This window comes from Gossypium arboreum, chromosome 10 (assembly GCF_025698485.1).
Source record: "Gossypium arboreum isolate Shixiya-1 chromosome 10, ASM2569848v2, whole genome shotgun sequence".
Taxonomy (NCBI): Eukaryota; Viridiplantae; Streptophyta; class Magnoliopsida; order Malvales; family Malvaceae; genus Gossypium; species Gossypium arboreum.
The window spans coordinates 15,599,300-15,614,174 of NC_069079.1; the positions used below are offsets into that span (position 1 = coordinate 15,599,300).

The 14,875-nt window shown below is 30.9% G+C and overlaps 1 protein-coding gene across 2 annotated transcripts; it reads right to left on the bottom strand.

Annotated features, from left to right (window-relative positions):
* Nucleotides 1-216: 216 nt before the first annotated feature.
* LOC108487147 (iron-sulfur assembly protein IscA, chloroplastic) lies at nt 217-3,022 on the bottom strand. 2 transcript variants are annotated; one of them, XM_017791402.2, is made up of 2 exons: nt 2,523-3,021; nt 217-537 (listed from the first exon to the last, which is right to left on the bottom strand). In XM_017791402.2, exons 1-2 carry the CDS (start codon nt 2,902-2,904, stop codon nt 395-397), a joined length of 525 nt encoding a protein of 174 aa, XP_017646891.1. In that variant the 5' UTR covers nt 2,905-3,021; the 3' UTR covers nt 217-394. The 2 variants fall into 2 exon arrangements, with proteins under 2 accessions (XP_017646891.1, XP_017646892.1); XM_017791403.2 differs by lacking the exon at nt 217-537 and adding an exon at nt 1,674-1,912 and having other exon boundaries at nt 2,523-3,022.
* Nucleotides 3,023-14,875: the final 11,853 nt, after the last annotated feature.

Consider the following 14,875-nt stretch of genomic DNA (forward strand, 5'->3'; position numbering starts at 1 on the left):
TTTCACAATAAATTTTGATAATTTCTCAGATATCATTCATCATTATTATCTATTTTGTGCATTGCGTTCATTAAATTGTTTTCACATTTTTGCTTTCGACAAAAAGGAAAAAATGCAATCCTCGAGTAAAAATAATCCATCGACCCTTCACTCGAGTTTGTCGAGCAACATTTTGGATAGAGAGACCAAAATCCGTAAGCATGAAGAAGACCAATATCAGTGTCTGAGCTTCGAACAAATATATATTCCTTCTAAAAGAGAAAATAAGGTATGAAAGGTGCTAGAAATATGAAATCAGTTAAACATGAAAGATTTACAGGCATAATTTGTGTGTTGTATTACATGAAACGGATGGACTATCATTATCTATTGGACTGTCTTTGTACATATGATTTCACATTTCTGCTGTAAACGATTTACCGCAACCGCATGTCTGGGTAGCATTGGGGTTCCTGAAAGAGAAACCTCCACCAATAAGAGCATCACTGTAGTCTAACTGCATTCCAAATAAGAAGAGAAGGCTTTTTGGATCACACACTGCAAAAACAAGCAGAGAAGGGATGATCAGCCATTTTGCCTATAAGTCAATTAACCCATCCAACTCTTACATCAATAGACCTTAAGAAAAAGAACAACTCTCACGTCAACAGAAAAAGAACAATGAAACAAGTATGTTCTTAAAGCATCAGTTTCATTCAGTTACAATGCCCTTCAAATTGCAAAGCCATTCTAACAATATGATATAGCAGGGAGCCTAATTTGTACTGACAAGTCTTTTTTGGATAGCCTAAACTATCTGTACAGGCACTAGAGTTAGCAAATATCATTAGCATGTGGTACAAATAGCACTCTTTATCTTTCATAAGACATTGCCATGTTAAAATTATTGATCATCATTCTCATTTCCGCATACAGAAATAAACTGAGAAAGATAGAGAGACCAAAATATCTGAAAAACAAGCATCCTTCATATCATCTGAAGATAGGGAGGAAAAAAGCACGAAATATAAGCCTGCTTCCTTTTATGCAAAGATGCTACACTCCCAAACAAAGTTCATAATGAGTTGAAATCATATGACTCCCTTAATTCATAGAAATCTAGTTGTTGGATAACAAATGCAAAATGCTTGATGATCAGAAAACTGGTATAACATATGCCAAGCAAAAACATTAAGCGGGAACAGAACCTCTTATTTGCATGTAGAAATCTACAAACAATAATGCCAAGAAAAAATCTAGACAGGGCTAAATGCCAAGAAAATAATGCCAAGAGAAGTTACAAAGTTTGAATGTTTCAATAGATAATTCCTCCAATTTTTGTAGGAAATCCAATAAAACACATAGAACCATGGCTAAATGCTCAATTTGGGACCAAATCTATAAGCATCTAAGTGTAACCTTCATTTCAGTCCATTAAAGGTTCAACAATTTTAAATTTTAACAAAGACTTTAATTTGATAAAAGCAGTATGACAGTTAAAGACTTATAGCTATTTGGAGGACATGCACCAAATAATCAAAAACAAATAAATTCTTATTATCTAAGTTGTTGATTATTGTAATTTAGAAGCAGTTTGTTGATAATGATGAGTGAAGTTGAATTTTAAATTTAATTCTTGCTCCATTTTTTATATTTTTTCTTTAAAAGGTAAAAGTCTATTCAATGAATTCAGGTTGCTATTGAATTCAGATTTCTATAAATAGCAGTATTCAAATATAATAGCATAATAAACAAATTCAGATATCAAGAAAATTAACCGGATTAAAATATAGATATTTCAGAAATTGCTGCCATTTCATAAATTGCTGCCACCCACAATCCATCCTCTCTTAAACTGCCTAAATAACCCCATTCAAGCAAACATCAGGTTACACTCCAACTTGTTTTCATAAGCAGTATTGTTTGCAGCTACCTGCAGAATATATATTCCCAGCATATTACTCTCTATTCATTTGCTAACAATGATCCCATTAGAGATTAAAACTCAAAACACATTTAGAAATTAAAGTTTTTTATTTTTGAATTTTTAGGTTTAATTTTATCTCCATCTTTTATATTCTTCATTCTTTTATCATTTAGTTCTTTTATCATTATAATAAAATTATCTTTGTCCATGGTTTTTTATCCTCTTTGGAGGAATTTTTTCACCTTAAAATTGTGTGTTCAATTTCTTAACTTATTCCGCTATTTTTCTTGGTCGTTCCTTAATCAGATCGATCCTAACAGTAGGCATGTTACAATTCTTCCATGATTAGAATAGAATTTCCCAAGATTTCAGACTTGGTATCTTAATTCAATCAAATTTTGGAGCTTTTTTCCTCGAAGTTGAAGAATCTATCGAACTATTCTTGTATTAACAAATTTAGAGTTGTCAGATTTCTATATAAATCTAATGACTCATTTTCTCTCAAAAATCCTAGAATCAGAATATTAATCCGGCTCCTTTGCCTTCTAATCACATTAGAATGAAGTAAAGAACAATGTATTTAACAAAACAAGGGACAAAAATTATCAAAACTCACCGATCGTAAATCCGTTATATTCAATGATAGAGTCATCGGCTCTAGCATTAGACCTCTTCTCAAAATCCATCGTATAAGACATGCCCGAACACCCACCTTGCTTAACCCCAATTCTTAAGCACAAATCCTCATCACGCTCTGCTCTCATCTTATTCAAGTGCCTCAAAGCATTATCCGTCAACGTAATAGCCGGTGCCAACCCCTCCGCTGTAGGAGCCGCTGGAACGGCGGTTGCTCGAATTGAAAGGGGTTTTCCGCAGCTGAGACTGGATCGTGAAAACCGTAAAGAAATGGTACTTTGGGGTAAATAGAGTGAATGTTTCGAGTGGTTTGAGAAGCGGAAAAGAGCTGACCAATTCGTCGAGATCGAAGTAATAGCCATAATCTGTTCTGATGAGGAGAACCCTAATGAGAAAAAAGAAAATAATTTTCCTCCCGGTGGGTTTCTTTGGCAGATGAAGTTACAGCGTTTGGTACGCAATTATTGGAGATCTTTTAAAAATATATTGAACGATCAGAGCCGTTGGAGAAATATAAGGCTGGTATGGGTCAATTTTGAATGGATCAACGGTGGAAATAGATTTGTATTACTTGCACTCTTTTTTTTTTCTTTTTTTCTTTTTTTGAGGCCTGCAATTTTTGCTTTCTTTTTTCTTTTCGTTGCTATTATTTTAAGAATTTTTTTAATAGCAAATAGATGAATTTTGGAGGAAGAAATAAAAAAAAATTTTGGAAACATTTTCAGTTAACATGTTGAAAAATGTATTTTACAAAATGTACATTTTTTTACACATTAGTTTTTTGGATTAGATGGTTACGTACTAGTAGTTTTAACAATAAGTTTTGAGTTTGATTTTCTATTATTTATATTTTTATTTTTTTCATTTTTAAAATTTTTAATTAATAAATATATTATTTTAATTTTATAATTCATCTTTTTAATTAATAAATATTTTATTTATATAAATAAAATAATATATATGTAATTATATAATAAAATCATATATTTTATATATATCATTATGTTAAAAAATTAATTAATAACTCATTTATTTATATATATAAATTAATAAATATGTAATTATATAATGATAAATAAAATATATTTGAGAAAATGATAAATATAAAATTTCATTATATAACTATATTTTTATTAATTTATTTATATAAATAAAGGATTTATTAATTAAAAATATTTTTAACATAATGATATATATAATATATATTTTATTATACAATTACATATTTATTATTTTATTTATATAAATAAAATAGCTATTAATTAAGAAGATGAATTAAAACACTTGAAAATAATATATTTATTAATTAAAACATTAATTAGAAAAATTGAATAATTTTATTATAAAATAAAATATTTATTAATTAAAAATTAAAAAATTGAACAATTTCATTATAGGTTCAACACACTCGAACCCACATTCTCTTGTATTAACAATAATACTTATACCGCCAAGCTAAGACTCAATCAAAATTTTTTTTAAAAAAGGTTTAAAATAACATGAAATAATAAAGACAAATATGAGAAGAAGAAGAATTAAACCCAAAACTTAAAGACAAAGCCTATGATATTTAACTATTTGATCAAAGAAGTTGATGCGTTAAAAAAATACGTTTTATGGAAAGCGTTTTCCGACAACTCAGTTGAAAACGCTTCTTATAAGAAGCATCTTCTATCTCTCTCTAAATTCGATCTATTTTCTTAAATTTGAGAAAAAAAGTCTATTTTACTAAATATATTTTAAAACCGACATTTTTTTCTAATTTACCCATTATTTTATGGCATGGGATTCTTTAGGTAGAAAAAAAATAAAATTAAAATTTTATCAAAAATTAGAATGTAAAAAAGAGTATAAAGATTAAAAAGTATTTAATTTTGAGGCTTAATATTTGATTTATTGTGAATAGAAAATCTCAAATTCACAAATAGGATTCACACACTATGGCATATACTATTTTTTAAAAGTTTTTTTGTTTAGTTTACTACATGCTACTCATTTAATCCTAATCTAAAAGGTATGAAATGTTATAAAGTAAACACATAAAATAGAAGCAAGAAATAGGAGAACAAAAAGTGATATATTTTATTTCATCTACTTAATTTTTTCAAAGTTTATATTTATAAATATTAGTATAAATAATATAAAATTTTATTCTTAATTGACATTAAAAATTTAAAAGTACGTCAAACTTCTCAGTCTAATGGAGATTTAATTTATGATAAAATATTTATAATATTTCACCTTAAATGTCTATTGATAGATAATGTGTTACATTAAAATTTTACTAAAATAAAAATCTTGTGAGAAAAAAATCTTAGTGAAGAAAAAAGAGTATGTATATCTATAACATGCATAACATGTTGCGTCATTAAAAATCATACCAAGAAAGCCAAATTGGATAAAACTTCGGATAGGGAAGAAAGAGTATTGCGCGTATTTACTCCTCTTCATGACAACATCACATCATATCTTAAATTCTACATATTTTAATCTTGAATACTAGCTTTTCAAATGATCACTTTAACAAATTTGTTAAACGTTTAAATCATTATTCTTCTAAAAGTTATTAGTGAAGAAGAATTTTGGAAAATATATTTTGGCCTCTTCAAGAGTTCCAACAATAACCATATTTTGATCTTGATCCTTCTATACATATGGGTATATTGGATCATTTTATAATCTTCCTTCAACTATTATTCACTAATTCGAATTTATCACATATATGTTGAAATCATTTCAATCCAATAAATATTTACGTAAACATATTGAACAATTTCTCGAGAATTTCTATATGTTTCTAGCATTTTAAATCTTTCAATGATTTTAATATAAATTTTCATGAATCATCACACTAATAAGATATTTAAAGGTTATTAGATCCACCATAAAAGACTATTATTTCTTTTCATAATCAATGTTAGGAGTTAACGAAAAACTTTCATTTTTCTTATTTTGTTTTTGCAAGACTATCATTTTATACCCCATTGACTGTACACCTTTAGATATTTGGCCTGTTAGTCTAGAAATTTCACAATTGAGAAGTGATTCAATTATACTTAATTGAGTCTTTCCATTCTAGTCAACTATTATATGTCTATATTTTTTGAAAAATTTATTCAAAATCATCATTTTATTTCATTATTTCAACAATAATATTACATGCAAATTTATTGTCAACAACTTTTCATTTCAATTCCATATTTTTATCGTAATGACTTAACTTACTGAGATTTCATTATTTTCATCTTCACATACTTAAATATCTTCTTGAGTTTTAATGATAGTTATATCTTAACTCTTTTCTAGAGCTCCTTTATCACTATATTATCATCTAGATTTATTTGTTTTCTCATATCATGCTTCAAACCTGCATTACTTTCATTTGTCTTAGTAGGTTGTCGTACTAGGACTTCAATTCAAATCAAAATATTAGCTAGTATATAACATTCATCAGGCTAATAAATGCATATGACAATTAACTTGCAATAAAGTGAATTATTTTTTAAACTTTTGGTTCAAATTACTTTCTATTAAAATCTAGATTATGATCATTCATTCCAAGTAAAATATTCATCCAACTGTTATTTCTCTCTCTAATGTTGGGAAAATTGTCAAATCAAAATAGTTACAAAAAATCATGTCATAATTGAATCTCCAATTTGTTTAAAACATTTAATAATAGAAGGATACTCAAAACTAATTTATGTTCTCAACTTTATTTTTTTTTTAATACTCATTTGTGCATTGTGGTGAGGTAACTTGAACATATACTGTTGGAAAAATTGTAATTTTTTGGAAACTTTGAGGCATATTCTCGATTGGTAAAGGTGGATAGTTCAATTATAAAATTATGGTCTTATATTCTACTCCATGAGACCTTTACAACGATATATTATATGCTTAAAATGGTCGAGTGATAAATGAGAAATTGATGCTCAAAGTTAGCTACTTGTGAATATTTGTTGAGGAAAAGAAAAGCTTAGATCCCACATTGGTTAAATATCAAGAGTGAGATGTGTATATATATGAGAACCCACTTAAAAAGTAATTGAATGATTAAGTTTGAAACCTTGTCTCATGCATAGAAGGGTGTAGATCTAAACCCATGATGTGGGTGATGTGAAATGTTTAGATCGGTCCATTCTCTCACATTGAGTTCATTTTACTCTAAAATTTTTTTCTTTTTCCTCTCCATATTTTCCAACGTTTCGGTGATAAAAGAAGGCAAGCTTTGTTTGTTGATCACTGCTTTATTCGTTGATCACTGCAGTTGTGCTACTACTCCGATCATCGTGTTGTTGTATCTTGGGAGACAGTCGACCAATGTTTCTCCAAGTATCGTAGGAGCGGCTAAATATGTCTTAAGAAAATTGTGTAAAACAGGCCTTAACATCTTGTAAAATTCGATTCTTTATTCGATTTTGGTTATTCATTATCTTATTTTTTTAATTGATTTCACGTATCTAATATTTTAAATATAAATATAAATATTTATTTTATTTTATATAAATATTTGTTTATTTATATTCATATTTGCTCGCTAAGGTGTTTTGTCTAACATATACTACATATTCAAAAAATTTAAAATAGGTTGGTTGCATTTAGCTCTAAACCAAAAGTTAATTATAATGAAAAGTATTATTATAATTTATTGGCATGATTCGTCCCGATGTTGATGTATGTAAAATATCATATTCTTATATATTTACAAGAAGTTATGTTCTTAAAACTGATAGTTTAACTATTAATCGAGGTGTTTAGTTCATAATAATGTTAAGTCATTTTATACATATAAACAATAGTCTTTGTGATTCGTACTTGCAATGACAATCTAAAATACAATAATCATTGAAAAGCTTGAGTAATAAAATCACTTAGGGAAAAGCATCCCAATTACATAACTTGAAAGTTTTATTCTTAAATAAGTAATTTAGCAAACGATATGTTACAAGTCGATAACTCACATATAATTATTTTGTAGATACATCTATCAAAATTATATTAAAATATCCACTTGTTGGATAAATGGGCACATATTTCTTTTAAAAATGTAAGAGATTCAAGCTTAACTTTTGTTAGTAATGTTCTAATAGATTATCTTTTTTAGAACAAACAATAGATGAAAATTCTTTAAAATAAAGAATCTTTAAGTTCTTTAATAAAACATTCATGTTAGTTCTCATTTTTGCATCATTATTAATCGAAATGGTCTAACCAATCATGTCAACAAATGAATATATTTGGACCAAGAAACTTCTAGTTTACCATAGCATGTGATTCAATATAATTAAAAGGTAGGTAATTTTTCATATTTGGACTAGTAAACTTTTAGTTTAATAGAAGTGTAAATTAGAGAAAAGATAGGTAATTTTCATAAAAAAATTCATCCAATTTAATAAATGTAATAAATAAAAATAATCTTTTCATTTTTAACTCAAATCTTTGTTTCATGCTTTAGGAAATGTGGTTTGTAACTCTTTCACAACTAAATCTTTATGAGATAAAATCTTTTAAACTAAATCAGTTTCAATAACATATCTTATATACTTCAGAACAATTAGATAGTTCTAAAGTAGAATCTAACAAATCCCATGTGATGGCCTGATAGTCAAAGGTGTTCATCGCTCCAGGTGTGGCCTAAGTTTGAGTTGCGGTAGTTGTGTTTGTTGTTCGAGCTTTACCCTGTTATTGTAGTTCATAATAAAAAGTTGTGAAAAAATAAATAGAATAAAATAAATAAAAATAAAGAACACATAAATTTTACGTGGAAACCCTTTCGGGAAAAAAACCACGGGCAGAGGAGAAGAAAATTCACTATGTCGAAATTTTTTTTACTCTAATACAAGAGGAATAGACTATGTCTATTTATAGGCTTGCAAAGCCATATTCTAGTAGGATTGAAACACCTTATCCTAATCAATATAAAATAGATGGAGTTTAATAAGGTTTAAAACCTTATTCTAAAATAAAATAAAAGAAGTCTAGTTCTATATGGATTTTACTTTTATTTTATTTTCCATCGTATTTTATTCAAATAAGAATTTGGGTCACTTAATTCTAACAATCTCCACCTTGACACAAATTCTCAATGAACAAGTTCTTCATCGCGAACTTTCAATAAACAAGTTCTTCACCTCTTCCAAAAACCCTTAAGGGTTTAACTTCAACAATGAACACCAACCAAGTCTAAGCAATGCTCAAACTTGGTTATAGGAAGTGACTTAGTCATCATATCTGCAGGATTTTCATGAGTGCTAATTTTGCTCACAACAATATCACCACGAGCAATAATATCACGAACAAAATGATACCGAATATCAATGTGTTTTGTTCTCTCATGAAACATTTGATCTTTTGTAAGAAAGATGGCACTCTGACCGTCACAAAATCTCTGTCTTGATTTGAAGGTCTTCATTGAGTTCACTAAATAGTCCCTTCAACCAAATAGCTTCTTTACAAGCCTCAAGAATCGCCATGTACTCGACTTTCATGGTAGACAAAGCGACGTAGTTTGCAAAGTGGCTTTCCAACTAATTGCACAACCTCCGATTGTAAAGACGTAACTCGTGAGAGATCTTCTTCTATCAAGGTCTCCGGAAAATCAGCATCAACATACCCTATAACTCCATCTTTAGTTCTTCCAAACTGTAAGCAAACATTAGTAGTGCCTCGTAAGTATCTTAAAATCCATCGAATCGCTTTCCGGTGTTCTTTACCGAGATTCGCCATGTATCTCGCTAAGCTGACCGATCGCATATGATAAATCGGGCGTGAACAAACCATAGCATACATGAGAGATCCTCTGCACTAGAGTATGGAGCATGTGACATGTACTCAATCTCATTATCGATTGAGGAGATAAGGCCGATGAAAGTCTGAAATGGGTCGCTAAAGGAGTACTAACAAAGCTTAGCACTCTGCATATTGAACACAAAAGAACTTTCTCAATGTACCCTTCCGACTTAGGTACAATTTACTTGCTTTTCTATCTCCGAGAATCTCCATACCAAGTATCTTCTTTGCTGGTCCTAAATCTTTCATCTCAAATTCTTCACTTAGTTGGGCTTTAACCTTTCTTATCTCTCTTTATCTTTTCTTTGCTATCAACATGTCATCAACATAAAGAAGTAGATACACAAAAGAACCATCACTGCTTTTTCTTAAAGTAGACACAACTGTCAAAACTACTTCTTTTGAAATCATGAGAAGTCATAAAGGAATCAAACCTCTTGTACCACTTGTCTTGGTGATTGTTTCAAACCGTAAAGGGACTTTTTCAACAAGCAAACATAGTCCTCTTTTTCGAGACTATAAAACCCTCTGGTTGTTGCATGTAAATATCTTCCTCAAGTTCTCCATGCAAAATGCGTTTTACATCTAACCGCTCAAGCTCCAAATCATGCATGGCCACAATACCAAGCAAAGCTCGAATCGAACTATGCTTAACAACCGGAGAGAACACATCTGTGAAGTCCACTCGAATTTGATGTAACCCTTTGCAACAAGCCTTGCTTTATATCCGGGTTCTTCAACTCTGAGTCCCTTCTTTCTTTTAAACACCCATTTACAACGAATGACCTTTTTACCTTTAGGAAGTTTTACAAGATCCCATGTTCTGCTTTTTGTGGAGTGATTCCATCTCCTCTTGCATAGCAAACATCCACTTTTCGAGTCTTCACACTAATCGCCTCGAATAATTAAATGGCTCTTGATTAGCATCTATATCTTTAGCCACATTTAAAGCATAAGCAACTAGATCAACCTCGGCATACTTCTTTGGAGGTTTAATTTCTCTTCTTGTCCTGTTTTTGGCGATAGAGTATTGCGGTGAAGAAGCAACTCTATTCTCAATTTTTGTATTGGCTTGAGGAGTTGATTCTCAGATTAACTGATGCTCCACCGCTTTTGGTTTTCTTTATTGGAAGAGTCTTTAAGAGATAAGTTAGGTAGCATAGCGGTTTCATCAAAAACAACATCACCGCTAATCACAACTTTTCTATTTTCGGACACCATAACTTATAGCCTTTTACACCAGCTTTATAACCAAGAAAAGCGCATTTAATGGATCTCGGTTCCAATTTTCCATTATCAACATGAGCATACGCAGACACCCAAAAATCTTTAAATCGGAATAATTAGCGGGATTACGGACCATACCTCTTGTGGAGTCTTTTTCTCAATGGCAACGGATGGAGATCGGTTGATAAAAAACATGCAAGAGAGGTCGCTTACGCCCAAAATGACTTGGTAAGTTGGCATTTGACAACATACATCGAACCTTCTCCATGATCGTTCGTTCATTCGCTTCGCAACGCCGCTTTTGTTTGTGGAGTATGACGAACTGTCAAGTGTCTCATGATCCTTCCGACTTGCACAATCTATTAAACTCATCGAACGAACTCTAAGCCATTGTGCATGACGGAGGTATTTTATCTGCTTTTCCGTCTGCTTTTCAATCATAATTTTCCAAGACTTAAATGTGGAAAACACATCGCTTTTACGCTTCGGAAGAACGCCCAAACTTTTCTCGGAAAAATCATCAATAAAGGTTAGCATATAATTAGCTCCACCTCTCGAAGGCACTCGGGCGGCCCCACGGATCGAAATGGATATACTCCAACGTTTCCTTCGTGTTATGGATTCCTCTAGTGAATCGAACTCTCTTTGCTTCCCAAAACACGGTGCTCACGAAATTCAAATTGCAAATTCCTTGCCCATTAAGAAGTCCTCTTTGCTTAATTACGCCATGCCATTCTCACTCATATGCCCTAGGCGCATATGCCAAAGTTTAGTAATATCATCATCGACAAGGAAGAGGAAGCGGCAATTGCATCACCATAAATATAGAACCTCAGAAACATATAACTTGGCAATCTTTCTTTGCCCTTTCATCACAACAAGGGACCCTTTGAAATCTTTAAAACCCCACTTTCACTGTGTATCTGCATGCCTTTTGAATCAAGAGTACTCAACGAAATTAAATTTCTTTTCAATTCGGAACATGCCGCACGTCACTAAGTGTTCGACAACTCCATCAAACATCTTAACTTTAATTGTTCCAACACCGCGATTTTACATGAAGCATTATTTCCCATCAAAACAACACCTTCAGAATCTTTTTCATAAGTTGTAAACCAATCCCGATTGGGACTCATGTGGAAGGTGCAACTGAATCAAGTATCCACTCCTCGCTTACTTTAGAATCATTGATGAAGCAACTAGAAGTTCACCATTGTTTGTAGTCTTCTACAACATCGCCTTCACCGAATTTTCCGTTTGTTTTCCTTTGATTCGCAGCCTCCCTTTTAATCTTATTTTGTAGCTTATAGCACTTTCAGATTTAATGTGCCCTTTCTTCTTGCGAAGTTGCAAGTTTTACCTCTGTTTGAAGATTTCGATCTACCCTTAGATTTACCACGAGGATTCCGTTCTGTGTTCTACCACGATCATTATCAACATTCCGGTCTTGTCTCCCACGAACAATGAGACCCTCTCCACGAGAGTTGGGTTTAACCACAAGATGCTTCATCTTATCATACGAGGTTAAAGAATCATAAACCTCATCAACTGTGAGAGACTCGCGGCTATATAAAATCGTGTCTCTAAAGGTTGAATAAGACGGGGCAACGAACAAAGTAGAATCAACCCTAGATCTTCCTTATCATCTTGAACCTCCATGGCCTCCAAGTTTGAGAGAATTTCTTTAAACATTGTTAAGTGTTCGTATGACGCACCTTCCTCCAAACGATGAGCATAAAGACGCCGCTTCATATGCAACTTGCTTGTTAGAGTTTTCGACATACATATTTGTTCTAGCCTCTTCCATAATGCAATGGCGCTTTTCTCTTTCATCACATCCTGCAAAATTTCGTTGGACAAATGCGATGTAATTGTGTTAATGCCTTCGATCCTTACGCTTCTTCTCTTCATCTCATTAATGTCGAAGGCATCTTATCTATCCTAGCGGGGCATCCTCTAGATCCATCTATGCAAGAACGCTTGCATCTTAATTTGCCACAACGCAAATCGGTGTTGTGATCCAACAATGAATTTCATACTTCAAAGACGCCATTACCGTGATCGAGATGAATAACCCTAAGCTCGGATACCAATTTGTGAAAAATAAATAGAATAAAATAAATAAAATAAAGAACACATAAATTTTACGTGGAAACCCTTTCGAAAAAAACCAAGGGCGAGAGGAGAAGAAAATTCACTATGTCGAAAAATTTTTACTCTAATACAAGAGGAATAGACTATGTCTATTTATAGGCTTGCAAAGCCATATTCTAGTAGGATTGAAACACCTTATCCTAATCAATATAAAATAGATGGAGTTTAATAAGGTTTAAAACCTTATTCTAAAATAAATAAAAGAAGTCTAGTTCTATATGGATTTTACTTTTATTTTATTTTCCATCGTATTTTATTTAAATAAGAATTTGGGTCACTTAATTCTAACAAAAGTAGAATCTAACAAACAAAAAGTGATACCATGCAAGCCGGTATATAAACATTATATCAAAGAAAATAACAAAATAATAAGTCTAGAAGTAATTATAAATGTTAATTGGAAAAATTCTTCAACTCAACTTTGAATCTTTTATACTTTTTAATAATTTTAAAAATTAAAAATTTTTATAGATTTTAAAATTTTAAATTTAAAAAATAATTAATTTCTTACCGGTATCCGTGTCAAGAAGTTAACAGATGTTAACTTTTTTTATCTATTTTGAAGTGATTTAGTAAATAACACAAATTTAAGAACAAAAAGAGGTAAAAACTAAATGAAATATTAAAACAATTTTTTTTATGTAAAGTTAAAGGGACAAATTTATCATTGTTGCCTTCTTGATCATGAGTTCATGGCCATTAATTTAATCTTTATTCACTTTTGTGAGTTAACTCGGGATAGCATTTCATACCATTATAAGCGTGCATAACAGCTAACTCTTCGAAAGTAAATGAGGGGGCAAAAACAAAATGATTTTGTGGAAGCTACTCATCATGTATTGGAATATCTAGTATTTTTCCATCCTTACATTTACTTCCACTTCCATATAAAAAAAAATCAAATAACTTTTTGAAAATAATTTTTGAATTTTTCCATTAAATTTTTAATAAATTTTTATAATTATAATTTCTTTATAATTTCTATTTTTATAGTTTGTCACTTATTGAAATGAATTTGGATAATCATTTGTTTAGATTCATTTTAATGCACATTTTATTAATTTTATATTTGTAAGAATAAATATCAAAATTATATATGAATATTGATCTAATGCGTAATTTGATACATGAAATTTGATTTAGTGTAATTATAGACATGATGTATATAGGATTACTAAAATAAATAATTAAAAAATGAATTAGTCTTGATGGTTAGGTACTATTCCCATATCCTAGAACTTCTAGTTTTTATCCACATTTCTCTCATTTTTATTCTTTTATTTTCAGGAAACAATGATGCAATTCACTCTAAAATAAATAATAAATAGAGTAAAAAGATTATCAAGTATGGACAGTGGCCTAATGATTAAGTATTCTCCTTATCCTTGCATCCCTAGTTCAAGCCATGCCACTCCTTCCCCCATTTCTTTTTATTTTCGACAGAACAGGTAAATTGCTATCCAACCCTTTCAATTTTTGAAAACGGTAGGTATTTAGCCTTTTCCTAATCACAATTGAACTATAGTTTCTTTCTTCAAATTAAATTGAAAATTTTCTTCTTTGTCCCTATTTCTTTCCCCTTTTCTTTTTCATCTTTTTCTTTACAAAATATTTTATCTTTATTGTTGAAATTATTGCATTTGGAACCCGAAATCAATTTCCGTTAGAATCATTTTTCCCCACCGATTGTTGATTACATCGTTGTTAACACTCGTTTCTTTCCATCCAAGATCGGTAAGTACTCCTCAAACTCAGTATTTAATCTCAAATTTCGATAGACCTTCATCCATGTTAATCTTGTAAACCGGTTACACGATCTTTCATGATTCTTGTTGAATCTTTCAAATGTTTTTGACGAGTCTTGAAATTTGTAATTAATTCTTGCGTAAATGTCATTTGAAGGACCTGTTCTAGGTACCCCGTATAAGATTTAAGCGTAAGGAAGGATGTTCGAGATACTAGAGACAGATGTGTGATCTTTTATGAGTGAACCAGGGTAAACCGTGTCTCAAAATAAGGCCACATTGGCATGTGGGCCACATGTGTAGACCATACAACCATGTTCCCCCTGAAACCCTAGGATATTCAATTCTCACACGACCTAGAACCTTCCACATGGCCTCCGACATGATCGTGTCTCCCTTAAAGCCTAATTTTGCA